The sequence below is a fragment of the Mesoplodon densirostris genome, chromosome 3 (assembly GCF_025265405.1).
Source record: "Mesoplodon densirostris isolate mMesDen1 chromosome 3, mMesDen1 primary haplotype, whole genome shotgun sequence".
In the NCBI taxonomy this organism is placed as follows: Eukaryota; Metazoa; Chordata; class Mammalia; order Artiodactyla; family Ziphiidae; genus Mesoplodon; species Mesoplodon densirostris.
In genome coordinates, this window is record NC_082663.1 from 68,303,458 (window position 1) to 68,319,526 (window position 16,069).

Below are 16,069 nucleotides of genomic sequence, written 5' to 3' on the forward strand. Positions count from 1 at the left end.
TTTATGAGGCCCAAATTTTGACTGTGGGGCAAGAACTGTTTAGGTCTTAAATTGATCATCACCAGATTGAAGAAGGAATAACTTGCTTTGCACAGAGCATGGTATATAGTAGACTAGAGGGCAGTCATTATAAAGTTGCTATTTGATTTACTGTGCTTGAAAAGGAAATCACAAATAATGATTATGATGATGATGGTAATGACGACTAATGATGAATATAGCATTTCTTGAGCACCTACTAGTGCCAGGCACCCTTAGAAGCCCTTAACGCATTTAGTCAGCAAATAACCTTAACCAATGGGATAAATGCTGAGATGAGTTTATTTCCCTCCTAATCTCAGGCATTCATAAATGGACCACTGCCGATAAGATATTAGAGTTGGGTAAAATATTCCAGGACTTTTTGGAGAAGGTCAACCTTGACTGAACACCTGAGAGGTGGCTGGTTTTTCGGGAGAAGCACACTCATCTAGCTTGGGTGGATATTAAGGCAGGAGCTTGGTTGTGGCCACCTTATAGCAGATGTAGCAAAGCTCCACTGGGGCTTGAGTTCCACTGGTTTGTTTAGTTCTCCTTTTACTCTGATCATCCACCTTATAATAGAAAACTCAGGCTGTTCCCCAAAAAGGCAGTATTGCCTATCTTGAGTATGTATGGAAACTTGTGTGGTGTGTTTTGAGTTATTAGATTGATTGGAAGGGAGTAATCACTGGCAGTGAGTGGCTGGAAGAGTGAGGGATGTTAAGTGCCCTGAAAGGTGAGATAATTCCACACAGTAAAGAATCATTTTATCCAAAATGCGCATGGCACTTCTTGAAATGCAGTGCAGGTGATTCAGGTCCGCACCAAGAGATAGCCAGGGTGGCTTTATAGTGGCAGACCTGGAATCGAGGATGGTACAGTGGGCAGGAATTCTTAGAATCAAATCTGGAATACTTTTTTCCAAGTTTTTTGGAAATTGTTAGACTCCAGTGAGAATATGCTAATGTTATGGCACATGAATTTGTTAAACAATTTTTGCATAATGCACCCTTGCTGTGGAAACTTCAGAATTAGAAAGAAAAAGGATAACCCCTTTATGTTATGAGTTTGGTAGTATATATCTTGTATGTTATGAGTATGTTAGTGTATATCCTTCCAGGCTTTACTATGCATATTAATAAATTGACTGCACAAAGATGAGATCATAAAGACAACACACTTTCTTATTTGCCATTTTTGAGTATTTGCATGGAAGGGAATAAGTTTCATAGCCTCAGATAAATACTATATGCTTGTAAATTTTTGATGTTTTTTAAAAATTCTGTATGTGAAGAGACATAAATATTTAGGTTTCAAGTAGCAGTAAGCTTTAGTGATATTTTAAGTGTTTTATTTGTCTTTGCTTTATTCCAAACAAGATTGGAAGTGGTTCATTTACATTACATGTCAGAATTGACTTGTGAAGTAGTGCTTTGGTGAGTAAGATAAGGGCATTTCTGCAGACCACTACCACAGGGATAGCTTTCTTCCACAGACTCTCTAAGGCATTAGGCAGCAGTCTCTAGATACTGTTATTCTGTCTATTGCTTTGAGAATTTCTAAGTTTCCAAAGTTCATCCTGAGCCGTGCTCTCCTATCAAACCCTCCAGACCCTGATTCCTGAACTTTCCTCCAATGACCCTTTAATAGGGAGCCAGTTCTCAAGGGATTTGTCATCCTTCAACAATTTCTTCTATCTTTTTGGTGGCAGGTAACTGTTATATTGTTAGTGCAGTTAATTTGTTATTAACTGTTAGTTAATTTGTTTTTTTCTTTAGAATTTAGAATTTTTCTTCTGGGTGGGGAGGATACAAAACAGAGCTTTATGCTTTCTTTTTGCACAGGCAGTATTCTGATAGAAAGCCTCCATGCCTTGAGCCACTAGTCTTTCTTTTGTTAGTCTAAAGCCAGGGAAGGAAGGGCCAGGTCCCACTCCCTCTGTGAATGCTAGACCATTGGCCTCTGTGCTCTCTGGAGGGGCCAGGAAACTAAGGAAGCTGAAGAATGGCTAAAGGACATTTCAAGCTAATTTATTATTGAATTGTGTTGTTCAAGTCTTTCACTTGCCTCAAGGTGAGTTGCAGCTGACTCAGCTCTGTCAGATTCATAGGCCAGTTAGGAAATCACTTATAGCTTTATTAATGACATAGTTCATACATCTTATATTTACTAGAATTGATGAATCAATTAATTAATTGATTTAGCAAGTGTTTAATTAAAATCTGTAATGATGACTTAATTTTTATCAAAAACCATGACCTTTTCACATACATAATGGAAAATATGATATAAAATTTAACAGTATTTTTTCCCTGAATGTTTGGATTATGAGTAATTTTCATTATCTTTCTTCCCTATTTTACCAGCATTGTGTTAGCTTGTTTTTTGTTTTGTTTTGTTTTGGGTCTGAGGGCTCATGTTGTAATATAAAGCTCACAGTGAGCATAGGTCTTTTTCCCTGAGATAACTAAATCTCAGAAGCCACTGGCTTCAATGTGGAGCTTGAATTCTTGTCCCCAAAATGTTTTACACAATTATTGTTATAGCTCTTGGATTTTGGTACTTTATATGGGAAAGAAGAGTTTGATATTAGGATACATGTGGCTTAAAGTAATTTTTACAGAAGTGACAATAATAAGGCAGGCAGGCAGATAAATAGCTTATTACAACACATTTGCTACTATAATGGGAACTATTACTAAAGAAAAAGAGCAAATCAAATGAATTAAATGTTTACATTTGAAGAATTTCTAAGTTTGATCAAATTCAAACCAATTATACTATTTTAAAAAATTATTTTTAATTGTGAACTATAAATATCAATCCAATCATATATCAGTGGGATGGCTTTGATTTTTCCTCCTAAGTCTGTTAAGACCAGTGTTTCTCAACCCTGGCTACTTATTAGAATTAACCAGGGGTCTGTGGGGGAAGGTTTAAACGATCCTGATGTCCAGGTTGTACCCTTGAGCATGATCTATGGAGAAGAGACCCAGACATCAAAGTTTTTCTAAAACTCCCTAGCTGATTCTAATATGCTTACAACTGCTTTGATAGATTATTGAATTTTTATGTATATTGAACTGAAAGATTGGCTTTTTTTTTTTTTTTTTTTTTTTTTTTTTGTGGTACGCAGGCCTCTCACTTTGCAGAGCACAGGCTCTGGACGCGCAGGCCCAGCGGCCATGGCTCACGGGCCCAGCCGCTCCGCGGCATGCGTGATCCCCCAAGACCGGGGCACGAACCCGTGTCCCCTGCACCGGCAGGCGGACTCTCAACAACTGCGCCACCAGGGAAGCCCTGAAAGATTGGCTTTTAAAAAACATTTTTTTCAATTAGAAACGCAGAATTTGCTTCTCAGCCGCTTGAAATTTGGCTCCTACCACAGGAATAAGTATCTTCCCATGGAGCAAGGATGTTCAATTTGGCTGACCTTAAGTACAGGGAGAGCCACAAAGGACTGTATTTATCTTTCCCCGGGCTCATAGCAGTCATTACACGCAAATATGTTTATTTATCAGAATAATAAATGAGTGGTTCTGCAGTTCTGTTTCAGATTCACATGCAAGATTCTCAGTATCTTCAAAGAAGGGCCTTTCAAAGACTAAAACCTCAAACTCCCTTGCTTTTTATCTTTTTCTGCTCTCTACATATATATGAGTTTTGGCAGGCAGGATTTTCATTGACTAAAATCAAAGGGAGAAACTTTAAAAAAAATTTAAAACAACAACAGAAGAATCCCAGATATTTCAAGCAGGATGAAGAGCTGGCAATCGGGCTCCTTCCTTAGAAAGAAAAATATGGGAATACGGTATTCTTAGAATTCTATCCCCATCCAAGAATCTTACATTTGTTGATCAAACCAATAGTTTCATTGTTAGAAAATGAAGAATCTAAGCTTTCTCTCCACCTTGGGAATACTCTCCTGAATAAACGGACCTCAGGCTGTAGCCAGATACCAACTGAATGAAAGAGCCATCTTTTAGTAGCTGAGGCATGTGAAACTGGACAACCCCAGTGAACAGAGATAAGCTGAAAAGGAAAATTGTTTGATTTCAGAAAAGACATGGAGTTACCCTCTGGGCTGACCCAAGTTGTCTCAGATGATGAGTGGCTATGGAGGTGACAAAACTTTATTGGCCTGTAGGAAATATAGACAAAATAAATAAGCTTCATTTGCTCTTAGTGAAAAAAAAAATGTGTGTGCAGTGAATTTCCTCCTTAAGATTGGAGTGAGTAGCCTGCTGTCAGTTTCCTAAATATATCACCTATAGAGAAGCACAGACTTCAGAGCCATCTTAAGCTCTGCCCCTAAATAATCCTAAATGAAGGGCCCAAGAAATCATACTACCCAATAATGCTTTAATGTAACGCTTAAGTTTTTTTTTGTTTTAAACTATCCTTGCATATCTGACCATCCTGGACAGGGTTGCTTCTACTCAAGAATATTCTTAGTATTAAGCCTTGTCACCTGGTAGAGAACCAAGGCCATCACATCTGAACAGTGAACTTGTTTTTATTTAAGCACTATGAAAACCCATAGGACCCTTCAATATTAGTACCAAGCAGGTTTGTATATGACCTAGCCTTAATAATACAAGAGATTTGCTGGAAAAGTGAAGGTGATATCTTTCATCTGTGTGAGAACTTAAACACTAAAAGAAGATGATTTAATTTTATGTTATCCATGGACTTTCTTCTCCAAGGTTGTTCAATGTATTCCAAATAAGTATGGACAACATTTTAAAGTTCATTTTTCTGTTTGAATGTCAGTGACCCAAATTGCTTTAGGTGTGCTTGCATTCAAGTCATTGCATCAGCAAGAGACTCTTGCACCCAAGAAACCATTTTTAAATACCAGGAATATCCAGAAACTGTTTTCCACGTTGAAAATTCAGGAAGGAATGGAAATATTGAAAAATATGTTCCTTGTTATTGGAGTGTAAAGTGCTAGAAAGACTTTAGTAAGAAAATTAAAACCTTTTTAATTCAGTACTACTAATTAAAGTCATACAGTATCTCAAGTATGTAAATCTAATCAATGACACCACAGATTCCTGGGATTGCTGACCTGGTGAACAAAATAAATTGTACTTTGACATATAAAAAGCCAGTAGATTTGGGGATACTACTCTTGCTGATTTAACAACAACACAGATGTATACTCTGTTTTGTTGTTCTTATTAACTTTACAAAATATAGGAAATGGGAATTCAATTGTGTTTACAATTTGAACTCAAATGTATCAGAACAAGGTTGGGTTAAATGTCTTTTCTTGAAATAATGTATTTATAGAGTTTGACACAAAGAAAAGTAGCTAAGATTCTATAACTCAGAAGAATCAAAAGATACTGCAGTAACACAAAATTAACTTTTAATGTTTGTTTACCAGTTCATTGTATCTTACAGAAAATGAAAACATTTTTTTTTTTTTTTTGTAATACAGATTGGTTCTTCTCAGATTTGTACTCGGTAGGTATTAAATGCCTTGAAATACTGACTTCCTTTTAATCAGGTGGCATAATGGCTTTTGTATTTTTCATTTCTCTCGTTGTACATCATTGCTGTGCTGGCAGTAGTGAGCTATGATACAGTTAACTTCTCAACACAACTGTGTCAGTTATCCATCGATCATTCTTGATGCATTCTGTGCAGAGAATGGATGGGTAATTCCCTTTTCATCCTTCCCTCTTTAGTGGTCAGCTACTCCTTGAGACCACCATGTTCTTTGGAGCATTGAAATCAAGAAACCCAGTATGGCTGCCAGCAACCAAATTGGAGTCTCCTTTGAGACTACTTCTAATTGCCAAAATAATAAGTGACTATATTACTGCATAAAATAAAACTTTAACAGGTACCGGCCCCCTTTCTATGAGAGAAAGTTTAAATTTACAAATACCATATTTGACTAGAACTTACTGTGATAAAATATGGCAGCAGTCATTAAAAGATGGCTTCCAGTGTTAACATGACTAACTTGTTTTTCTTCTTATACTGTCTTTTATACGAATCGTTTCTTTTTGTTTAGGTTTTCCCATGTAGGTGAGTCAGTGAAATGTGCAGATATACTTTGTTCCTTAAATGGGCCAAGTGTTAATTATGGACAAAATGATCAGAAGATTTCCTAACCCAGACTCCCATCTCATCCCTCTGATACTCTTGGTACCCAAGTCTGAGGAGCAATTTTCTGAATTAACCAGTGTTGTACCGACATTCTGTTAGGAATTGTGTTAGGATAACCTTTCTTTTTCTGACATTCTCAGTGAGATACCTTGAGGAATTAAGTAGGACAATAGACATTTGGTGGAAAATGGCAAAATAAGAACATTAAAAAGAAACTCTTATTCAAGGAGGAGTCCAAAAAGGTATGGGAACTCTGATCCTTTGGGGGAAGTCAGAAGAAGATAAAAATTCTGCCCAGCAGTATTCATTCTTTTAAGACATATATATATATATATATATATATATTTTTTTTTTTTTTACAAGCATGGAAAAATGGTGTGCAGTCAGTATAGATTTTAATCAGCTAACAGTCACTCCAGAGATTTTGATCAGCACCAATTCCTGTACTAGTAAGTATTCAAAAGTTAAGAAATGCTACTATGCTTAATATTATAAAGGTAGAGTTCTGCAGCAATAACTGAAAATTATATATCTGCTTCAATAGAAATTTGTGTCCACTCGCAATTCCAATAAGATTCTTGTAATGTGGGTAATAATCACTCAAGTATGGGTTTCCTCCAATGAGCTAACCCCCATATTTGAGGTACTAGAATCACTATTTTGGAGATAGTCCCTCTTTGAATAATATATTCATCTTATCCTAGACCATTCAGGTATTTTTAGTTTAGAAGTTTGAGTTCTATTTGTATTAGCAGTGTTTGAGTTAAACCTCACAATGTCTTTGGATTTATATTTTTTGTACAATTTGCATATCCAACCTAATGTAAAAATGTGCATGCATACATTCTCATCTTTTAATATGAAAGCATCTGAAAACTTCCAGATATGCTTTTGGTGGAAGAAATGATCTACTTTTATTTATAATATTCTGCCTAGATAATGTATGCATATAGTTATGATTTCATGGAATTCCAATTGTTCTATACCTTCCACACACATAATTCTACATTTATAGAGTAAATTTATTAGAATTATTACAGAGCTTTGAATGCAACCACAATCAATTCAGGAAACAGATTTATTTACTCACGTTCATGGGAGGAAAATCTACATAAAAACATTCATGAAAGCATACGAGCTATGTCATACTTGGATTATTATACTAAATCCCATTTATTAGAACTCATTGTGAAACAATGGGAAACCATGAAATGTAATTTGAATACAAATATTGGTCCCTGTGGGGTCTCAACCATCATAAAAATATAGGAAAACTGAGCTTTATTTAAGATTGGAGCTGCTAACAGGGAAAATAGTTTTCCTGAAGCTGTTCTTACCCTTTCGTTTAAAGCCCTGAAAATTTTAGTGTAAACTCTTTGATGACAGCTTCAGCATTTCATTTAAGCCTAATGATGATCAGCAAGAAAAGTGACATCACTGACCACATTTTCTATATGGAGAAAGGTTTAAAACTACTTTGTTGACTTTTTCCCCCAAACACAGGCACCATTTGGGCTTTCTAGTATATATACAAATAGGAATAATAAGAATTTTTAAAGTTGGGTTCTTATTCCTTGGTTAGACAAGTATAGTAATTCATTCCTTTTATGATTTAAATTTTTGTCGTGTCATGTAAATAAAGAAATATTAAATATTTTAAAGTTATTTTTATAGGACAATAACATTTCGTAGGCTAACATAAAATCAAGCTGCTAAATTTTACAATTTTTCTGTCCAGCAGTTTATCTATATAACTGCCCTGAGTAGATGCTAAATGCTGCTTAGCAAACGGCCCTTAGAATTTAAATATAACTCAGTAAAGCTACTCAAAAGATAAAACAATTCTTCTCAGGCATGTGTAATTTTAATTAGAAGAAGGTAGGAGTCTCATTGGTTAAATATTACTTGCTTATTTTAGTTTCATACTTCATATAAATGGGATTATTAAGGGGTTTTAACTGTGCTTGTTATTATACATTGGAGTCCATATGAATTTTTTTTTTTGGTCAAAAAGGCAGGATTTTAAAGAGTAAAATAATTCTGTCTATTGGAGCTTTGAAATATTTTAGAAAAGTGTAGATTGTTCCCTTGTGAAACTAAGTTTTGTGCAGCCTCTCAGAATCTCAGTTTATGTAAAGAAGCCTGTATTTCAAATCTGTTGCTCTAATCTGTTTATTGTAGTGCATTTCAAAATTGTACAAATGTGTAAAATTTGTGCTTGTGGCAGCTGCTACTCTGAGTAGCTTTACTTTCCTTAATTTAATCCTAGCAATCCTTAAGCTATTGCATGCCCCGATCATGAAAGGATACTTCATTGGGATGATGTAGCCTAAACAGTTTGGCTCTAAAGCCTCCTTATGTAGTGCTTCCCTTAAAATTATATTAATTTATAATATATATTGAATGATAGCTTTACAAAAACAAATTAATGAATTGGTCTTTATGAAAATGACTTTACAGTAAGTAAAAAAGGGTTATCACAGTTTTGGTAACTTGCATGAGTTCATATTGAAAAAAAAACCTTTCACATGTTCTTAATGACTTTAAAACTGACGTGCTCTAGGGGCACGCTCAGTTGTATGCTCTGAAGCAGTAGACACCATACAGCTTATGCTTTTTATCTGGGAAACCCACGAAGCGCACTGCAGCCTCAATAGGACTGCAGCGCCTTCTTGGCCTAGAGATGGGGTAGCGGACACTGCCGTCCGCCATCCAGCCTGCATCGCAACGGTCATATCCCAGAAGTTTCCAGGCAGCGAATATCTGGCCCACTTTAGCGATCTGAGCACCATCATTGAGACAGGCCTGCACCGCTTCGTCGTAGGTCAGCTTGGTGGGGTGGATCAGGTAGTAAAACCGGCCTGCGGAGAAAAGGAGAGAGGGTCAGTGGGCCTGCCTGTGGCTCAGCCCCACAGAGGTGGAAGGAGCCCTAAATGGAAGTGTTTCTCAACGAAGGGGGATATAGAGCAGTGTCTGTAAAGGTTCTGAAACACAGGATCGTCAGTTAAATGTAGTGCCCCTAGGTTGCTCTCCATTAAATTAGTTTTTTCCTTGCCCCTTAATGTGTGTCCAGACATGCCCTTTTAGAGCTGTAAAAAAGAAAAGGGAAAAGACAGATAGGTCTCTTTTAGCTAATTAGTGGCAAAAAGGGCCCTTCTGTGGCACTAGAGAAGACAGGATTCCATGTTAAAAGCAAGAGCTATTTAAATTCTAGCTGTAGCAAGACTGAAGCCCAGCACAAGTTTCTAGAGAGGCAAAATTTGAATGTGAAAGGATCAAAAAACATTCCTGACAGAAAAGTCCATTTAAAAATAATCAAAAGCCCTCAAGTCCTTTTCATTACAGGTATCAATAAGACATTATTCTTATTCAAAGACTACAGTATGAAAATGCAAAACATACAGGAAGTCACTTGCCATAAATAATATGGACTCAGAATGTGAACTCAGTTTGTTCACTCGCTAGCAAAGAGGAGGAAGTTAGTTATTTTTTTCAGTTTCCCTCTGTGGGAGCTCTGACCCCTAACCATTTCTTGATTTTACAAGAAAGAGCAAGTTAGTCTCAACCACGAATTCAATTGTGTTAATTACTGAGATTCCTTCAGTTTGTATCAAATATGCATGAAATGTATAAAACATGACATCAACTGACTAAAGTGATACCCATCAGTGCAAGATTTTCTCAGACTTTTAGTTTCAGGCAGAATAGAATCAGACTGTCTAACCTGATTACACATTGTAATGTGATACCCTCCTGCCTCTCTTTAAATACAGATGATTGAAGTCTAAATTAATGCTTGCCTGTTCTTTCTAGACTAAGAGGATATGATTTGGAGAAAGGGCAGCCGTCTCGGGAACATTAATAAGAGGGTTAGTTCTATCATCTGTAGCTGAGGCCGCAAACTACAGCGCACGGGTCCAATGAGGTTTTATTAGAACGCAGCCCCACACATCTGTTTAATATTGTTCATGGCGGCTTTTGTGTTATAACGTACAAAGCTACATGGAGTAGTTGCAACAGAGACCATATGGCCCACAAAGCCAAAAATATTTACTGTCTGACCCTTTACAGAAAGTTTGTTGATCCCTGATCCCTTGCTGTTTTTGCCAAAGCATGTCACCAGGCACCTGAAATATAAAATAATGGGGCCAGGGCCAGCCTCGTGGGTTTGCGACCTGTACAGTTACACTGGGCCGCACGCGTGATTTAATGCTTTACTGTGTCATCTTAAAATTCTTAATAATTGTTTAACAAGGAGCCCACATTTTCATTTTGCACCGGGCCCTACATGTTACGTCACTGGTTCTGGAAGGAGCAAGATAGGGTTGGGAGCTGTGTCGCATTCAATGAGTCAGTCATCAACACTGATACAACCTGGATCTCTCACTTCCGCTTTCACCTCCAATGTTATTTCTACTTAATTTTCTTGCAAAGGTCTCTTTATCCTGAGCCCTCTCTTTATCAGAGAGAGAATGCTCTCTCTTTATCCTAAGCTTTGCTGATCATCTATGAATGAATTGACATTGTAATTTAGAGAAGAAGACCATGACACAGATGTCGTCCTTACTTCAGTGGAGAGGTCTCTGTCCCATGGAGGACACACAGTGGCAGCCTCATCTTTGGCAGTAAGAAAAAGACTCCATACAACATGACAGTTAAGCTATTTCATAGTAACAGTTGGATGCAATAAAACCAGAGAATCATGGAAATATGTACTTTTGCTTGATGTCTGTGGATTTTAAAAAATTATGACATTTACGAATTTCTTATATCTGGAGCAACACTTCAAAGCTTTTTTTCTTTTTTTGTAAGTAGATAGGATTAAAAGTTTAATGTCACATCATAGTATGTATTGGTCTCTGGGATAGGAAACAAGGCAGTATGGTTAATATCTTACCATTGAAGTTGGATGTAAAACAGAAGACATCGTATCTGCTTTTATCTTTGTCCCAAAACCCGTAGTTCCTGACTCCGGGCACTGTGTTCTGGCCTCCGCAGGGTTCTCTGGGTTTTGTGATGGGATACTGTACAGACCCATCACTAAGCCAGCCAGCATTGCACCAGTCCAGCCCACCCCTCCAGGCATCGTACAGCTGGTCAAAGGAGGCGATCACAGCATCCTGATCCAGACAAGCCTGCTGTGCCTCGTGAAAATTGAGATTGTAGCGCCCCAGTCGTGGAAAATAAGGAAATACCACACCTGTCCAAAGGAGAAGGCAAGGAATCGTTAGTGGCACAGATAGTAAGAACTATGAGCAAATCCCACTTGAGTGGGGAAAAACCTAATAGAATCTCCATCAGATGAAGAAGCTGTTTTTGTTCAACTTGCAGTGTTTCCTCATGGACCCATTTCCCTTCAAACAACCTCTCAGCATCTCACAGTTAGCTCTTTGGTCTGGTAACTTCAGTGATTTACCTCTTTTGCTAAGAGTTCAGCTCAGTCCTCACAATTCTCCTTTCCGAAACGATTCGTCTGCAGATTATAGCTTCCAAATAGCGCTCCCTGAGAACTTACCTATTGCATATCTGGCAACAACACAATTAAGCGGTCTTATTTCATATTAATAAGGTAACTTTTTACAGTGAGGCACTTCCGTAAAAAAACATCGTGGCTCTCTTATCTGTTTCAGCTTTTAGTGTAGTTCTTAATCTTATTTAATTCTGTCCTTGAATAATGTGACTAAAATAAGAGCTTTCGTGTTTTTTTGTTTTTTTTTTCTTTTTTTTGCGGTACGCGGGCCTCTCACTGTTGTGGCCTCTCCCGTTGCGGAGCACAGGCTCCGGACGCGCAGGCTCAGCGGCCATGGCTCACGGGCCCAGCCGCTCTGCGGCATGTGGGATCCTCCCGGACCGGGGCACAAACCCGTGTTCCCTGCATTGGCAGGCGGACTCTCAACCACTGCGCCACCAGGGAAGCCCAGAGCTTTCGTTTTTAAAATGTTTCCATTACTATTTTTCAGTTTCCATATTCACGTATTGCAAACAAACTAAGCTTTTAAAAACATCTTTATTGCAAATAGGAAAAAAAAAAAAAAAAAAAGCTTCCAGAAGCTTGTCCTGTGCAAGGTAGGTACAAAACAGACATCTGTCAAAGTTATTGCCAGAGAATTAAATATTTTAGAGGACAAAAACCCTTAGTATATGTAAACACTGTGACTTGGCACTTGACTTTGGGAAGATGCAACAGCTTTCCAAAAGCATTTCTTTCCATCAGATAATCATGGGAGGTGTCTGAGCTGTTTCACAACTTTCTGCACAGTTTCTTTAAAGGATAAGGATTGCATCATAAGAAAGCAAAGTTGTATCATTTGTTGGACTTTATGAAGGACCACTATCAAAATGTCTCCCCCATGGTTGCTAAAAGACAATTAATTTCAAGTGATTATTCAAGGCTTTGCCTTGAATTTTTAAATATAATTAAAAATAATTCATATTTTAGTGTGTGGAATGTAAAAAACTGTCTGCTGACGCAGTAATTTGGTGGATTATACCAAATGTGCTATTTTATGAGACTGCAGACCCTATACAAGATGGGTCCACAGTCCACTAATAGTGTAACCAGTACACAGGAAATGTATTCTTTTAGAAATTGTCCTGGAAGACTCTACAAGAAGAAATTTCAGTAGCCTAAATCAAGTCACATCCACTGAAAGTCTCTGCTGGACACGTTTGTCCCTGTAGGGCAGTCCAGCTGGCACCATCCACTAGAGGCAGAGATCCAGGAAGGCTTCCTGATCTCATCCTGCCTTCTCAGGTTCTTGGCTGAAGGATCTGTAAGCTGAATCGGAGCCAAAAGTAAGGAGGAAAAGACTCCCTTCGTTGCCTTTGCCCCCTGCAGCAGTGGGCGGAATGGAGGTGGGGAAGGCCTGAAGATGACTCCTTCTAAGAAGTGCTGTGCCCAGGCCTCCAGCTAAGACTCAGTCAGCACTGGGAAGGAGCTGCTCTAGTGCTCCCCGTCCCCTCATGCCTTCCATCCTCTTTCTCAGCAACCCCAGGAATGCCAATGAAAAGGAAAATATTTAATTTATCCAGTAGAGGTTTCCTTGGCAGCTAGACCTTAAGTGAGAGACAATCTCAAAGTATTTAAACCTAAATTCAACCATTTAGGTTGAATTCCATTTCTCAGATAGCTCAAGATGGTAACAGTGGAGAATGTAGACTATTTTAATTTATAATAATTTTAAAGACCTAGACAACCTCTCAGTTTAAATTCACCAGACTGTGTTTGGTGGCCTTCCATAGGCATTGTGAAAATTTTTTCTTTAGTAATTTGTCCTTGATTAACCACTGAGTTATGTTTGATTCAGTTCCAAATCCATTGTAATATATTTCTGAGTTCCTTTCAAATTTAACATAATTTCATGCAATCATTACTCAAAGTGAAACCCTATATTAAAATTTTACTATTTTTCAATTGTAAGAATAAATGATCAACTTACAGTAACTCAAAGGATTTACTTAGCAGATTTTAATTAATGGTTGATGATGCTGAAAAGAACACATTCCAAGTAAATCAAGGTCAATTTCTGTGTCCCCACCAACATTTTAAAAGTTTCACTGTATTGTACACATTTGGTGCATACATTTCAACAATCAAATGTTTCGTGAAAGTGTGGGCATTTCTGGAACTGCACGTTTGTTAGTATTTTATTTATTTGCTCATTTTACTTTCAGCTAGTTAAGATGTCAACATCTAAAACTATAATTACAGAAACCTTCTTGGCTCTGTGGAAAAAAGTGCAATTCCTACAGCTGAATTATGGAGCAAATGGTGATTGCTTTCATCCGGCATTACAAAAATAAGAAAAGTTAAACCTTCATGGGTGAGAAAGAAGGGTATATGATTATTTTCCAAATATGATTATTTTATACTTATATGTCAAAATATAATCAGAAGCTCTTTTCCATGAAGGGCTGGTATACATCACTAAAAAGGGGATTAATAAGGAAGATACCTCACATGGAAAAGAATAATATCAAATGATGTGGGTAGTTCAGTCAACTGAAATGTTTTAAAAACATTCTTTAAGACTTACAGTTGCACAGACCAGTTCATCCTAGTGGTTGGCAAATATCAATTTGTTGGATATATGAAAGGTTTTCATGCCATGGTACATATAAAAGCTTAAAGAAATTTCAGTAACTCTACAAAGTAAATATTTTTAGTAATAAAAAGGTAGAGACCATGCAGAACAATTTTACCTTCTTCAGTGCCTCTCAGAGTACCTTTCAGTGCTATGTACATATCTGAAATTAGCTTTCTATTTCTAAAAGTTCTCAGACTATATTTTTGTGTATTTGGCCCCATTTTCATCAATGGAACACCAATACAGTGGGAGATTGGAAGCACAAATATGTTTTTCATATCATTATCTATATGTTTATTGATTGCACAAATGAATTCTGTATTGGGCTACTCATGAATGTCTAGTGACACTCTCCTTGTTATATTCATATAAGGCTTGTCTCTTGCTGGGTGGTGTTGTTTCTAGCAGTGTGGGTAATTTGGTAGTAATCAGAGGGCTTTACCCTATCCAAGATGCTATATGAAAAAAAATTGTGTTTCCACAGCTAATTCCAACTCATATGTAGGTCAGTTTTTCAAAAGGGTTTACTTTTTTTTTAATCAGTGTGATTTGAAAAACAGATCTTAAAACACAACTAAGAGCAAGGCATTGCGCTCAGTACTCTAGGATACCTTGAGTTTAGAGTGTGGCCTGTTTCTGCAAAAAGTCTATGATTTGATACATATACTGTGGATATATAAATTTGAATCCAAGACAGAATAAAATCTTATAAATACAAACCATACAATTTGGGCATCTTGAAGAAGAACGATATTTTTCTAATTGGGAAAATTCTTCAAAGCACATAGCATTTAGTCTGGTATTAAAGGACCAATATGATTAAAGGCATTGTACAATTACAGTTGGAAAGGCAGCTTAATTATGACATTCAAAATGATACACTTCCCTGGTCTTATTTATGCATGTTAGAAGATTGACAAGGAGCTTGAATGAAACTTGCTGATTGGTAGATGGTCCTCTATAAGGATGTAATTGGTAATGGAAAAAGGTCAGGACCTGGAATAAGAGCTAGTAAATGATAACCACAAGGTATCTCTTGTGCTACATGTGGTTTATCATAGCCTTCAAACTCTTATGTATATAATTGCTGCACCTTGAGCATCTACCCCAGACTAGGTGGAAATTGTCAAGTCCCTCACAGTGTCCATCCTCAGGTAGCAATCAAGGTTCCTCAGATCTTATTCTATAATTAAAATGTTGTAATTTTATTTTAAAATGAGTTCTTATCTCATGTTGAAGTATAGATAAAATAATGTCTTGAGAGTTTCTTGAAAATTATTCATTGGGGGTGGGAGTAAATAAAGCAAGATAAAATAAGATTGGCTATATCATGACATTTTTTGAAGCTGGTGATATATAGAGATTCATTATACTAGTCTTTCTACTTTTCCGAATGTTTGAAATTGGCTATAATAAAAAGTTTAAAATTTTTATCCCACCCCGTTGCCATGCTGAGCCTTAAACCAGTCAAGGTGGATGCTAACTGTCTGTGGCATCTGTTATTCACATTTTGGCCTTTGAAGAGTTTCTCCTCACACCTGTGATGCCCTCCTTCCCGCTTTGTCATGCTCTCTACCCCTTGAAAGAACCAGGTTCACCTTTCATGGTCCAAATCAAATGTCTCTTCCTTTCCACCGCCTTCCATTTCATGCAGGCTTTTTTGTACTTGAAAGTGTAAACCCACTGTATCAAACATTCACTCACCTATAAACTATTTACTGAGCACCGACTTTGTTTTGGCACTTGACTGCCTCAAGTAGATCCTATTTAGCAGGTGAAGATGGACAATTTGCAGATATTTACAAAACAAAATGTCATTAGAATTACAATGGAAATCT

General features: G+C 37.2%; 1 protein-coding gene across 3 annotated transcripts in view; it reads right to left on the reverse strand.

The window, feature by feature from the left end:
* Positions 1-5,429: 5,429 nt before the first annotated feature.
* Positions 5,430-16,069, reverse strand: part of HAPLN1 (hyaluronan and proteoglycan link protein 1) — a 73,785-nt gene continuing 63,145 nt past the window's right edge. For 2 of the 3 annotated variants that reach the window (XM_060093124.1, XM_060093125.1), the window contains exons 4-5: positions 11,042-11,344; positions 5,431-9,005 (exon numbers count right to left, since the gene is read on the reverse strand). In XM_060093124.1, coding sequence (XP_059949107.1) covers positions 8,716-9,005; positions 11,042-11,344 — 593 coding nt within the window. In that variant the 3' untranslated portion in view covers positions 5,431-8,715. Of the gene's footprint in view, positions 9,006-11,041; positions 11,345-16,069 lie in introns of all 3 variants that reach the window. The other variant, XM_060093126.1, reaches the window with a different exon arrangement.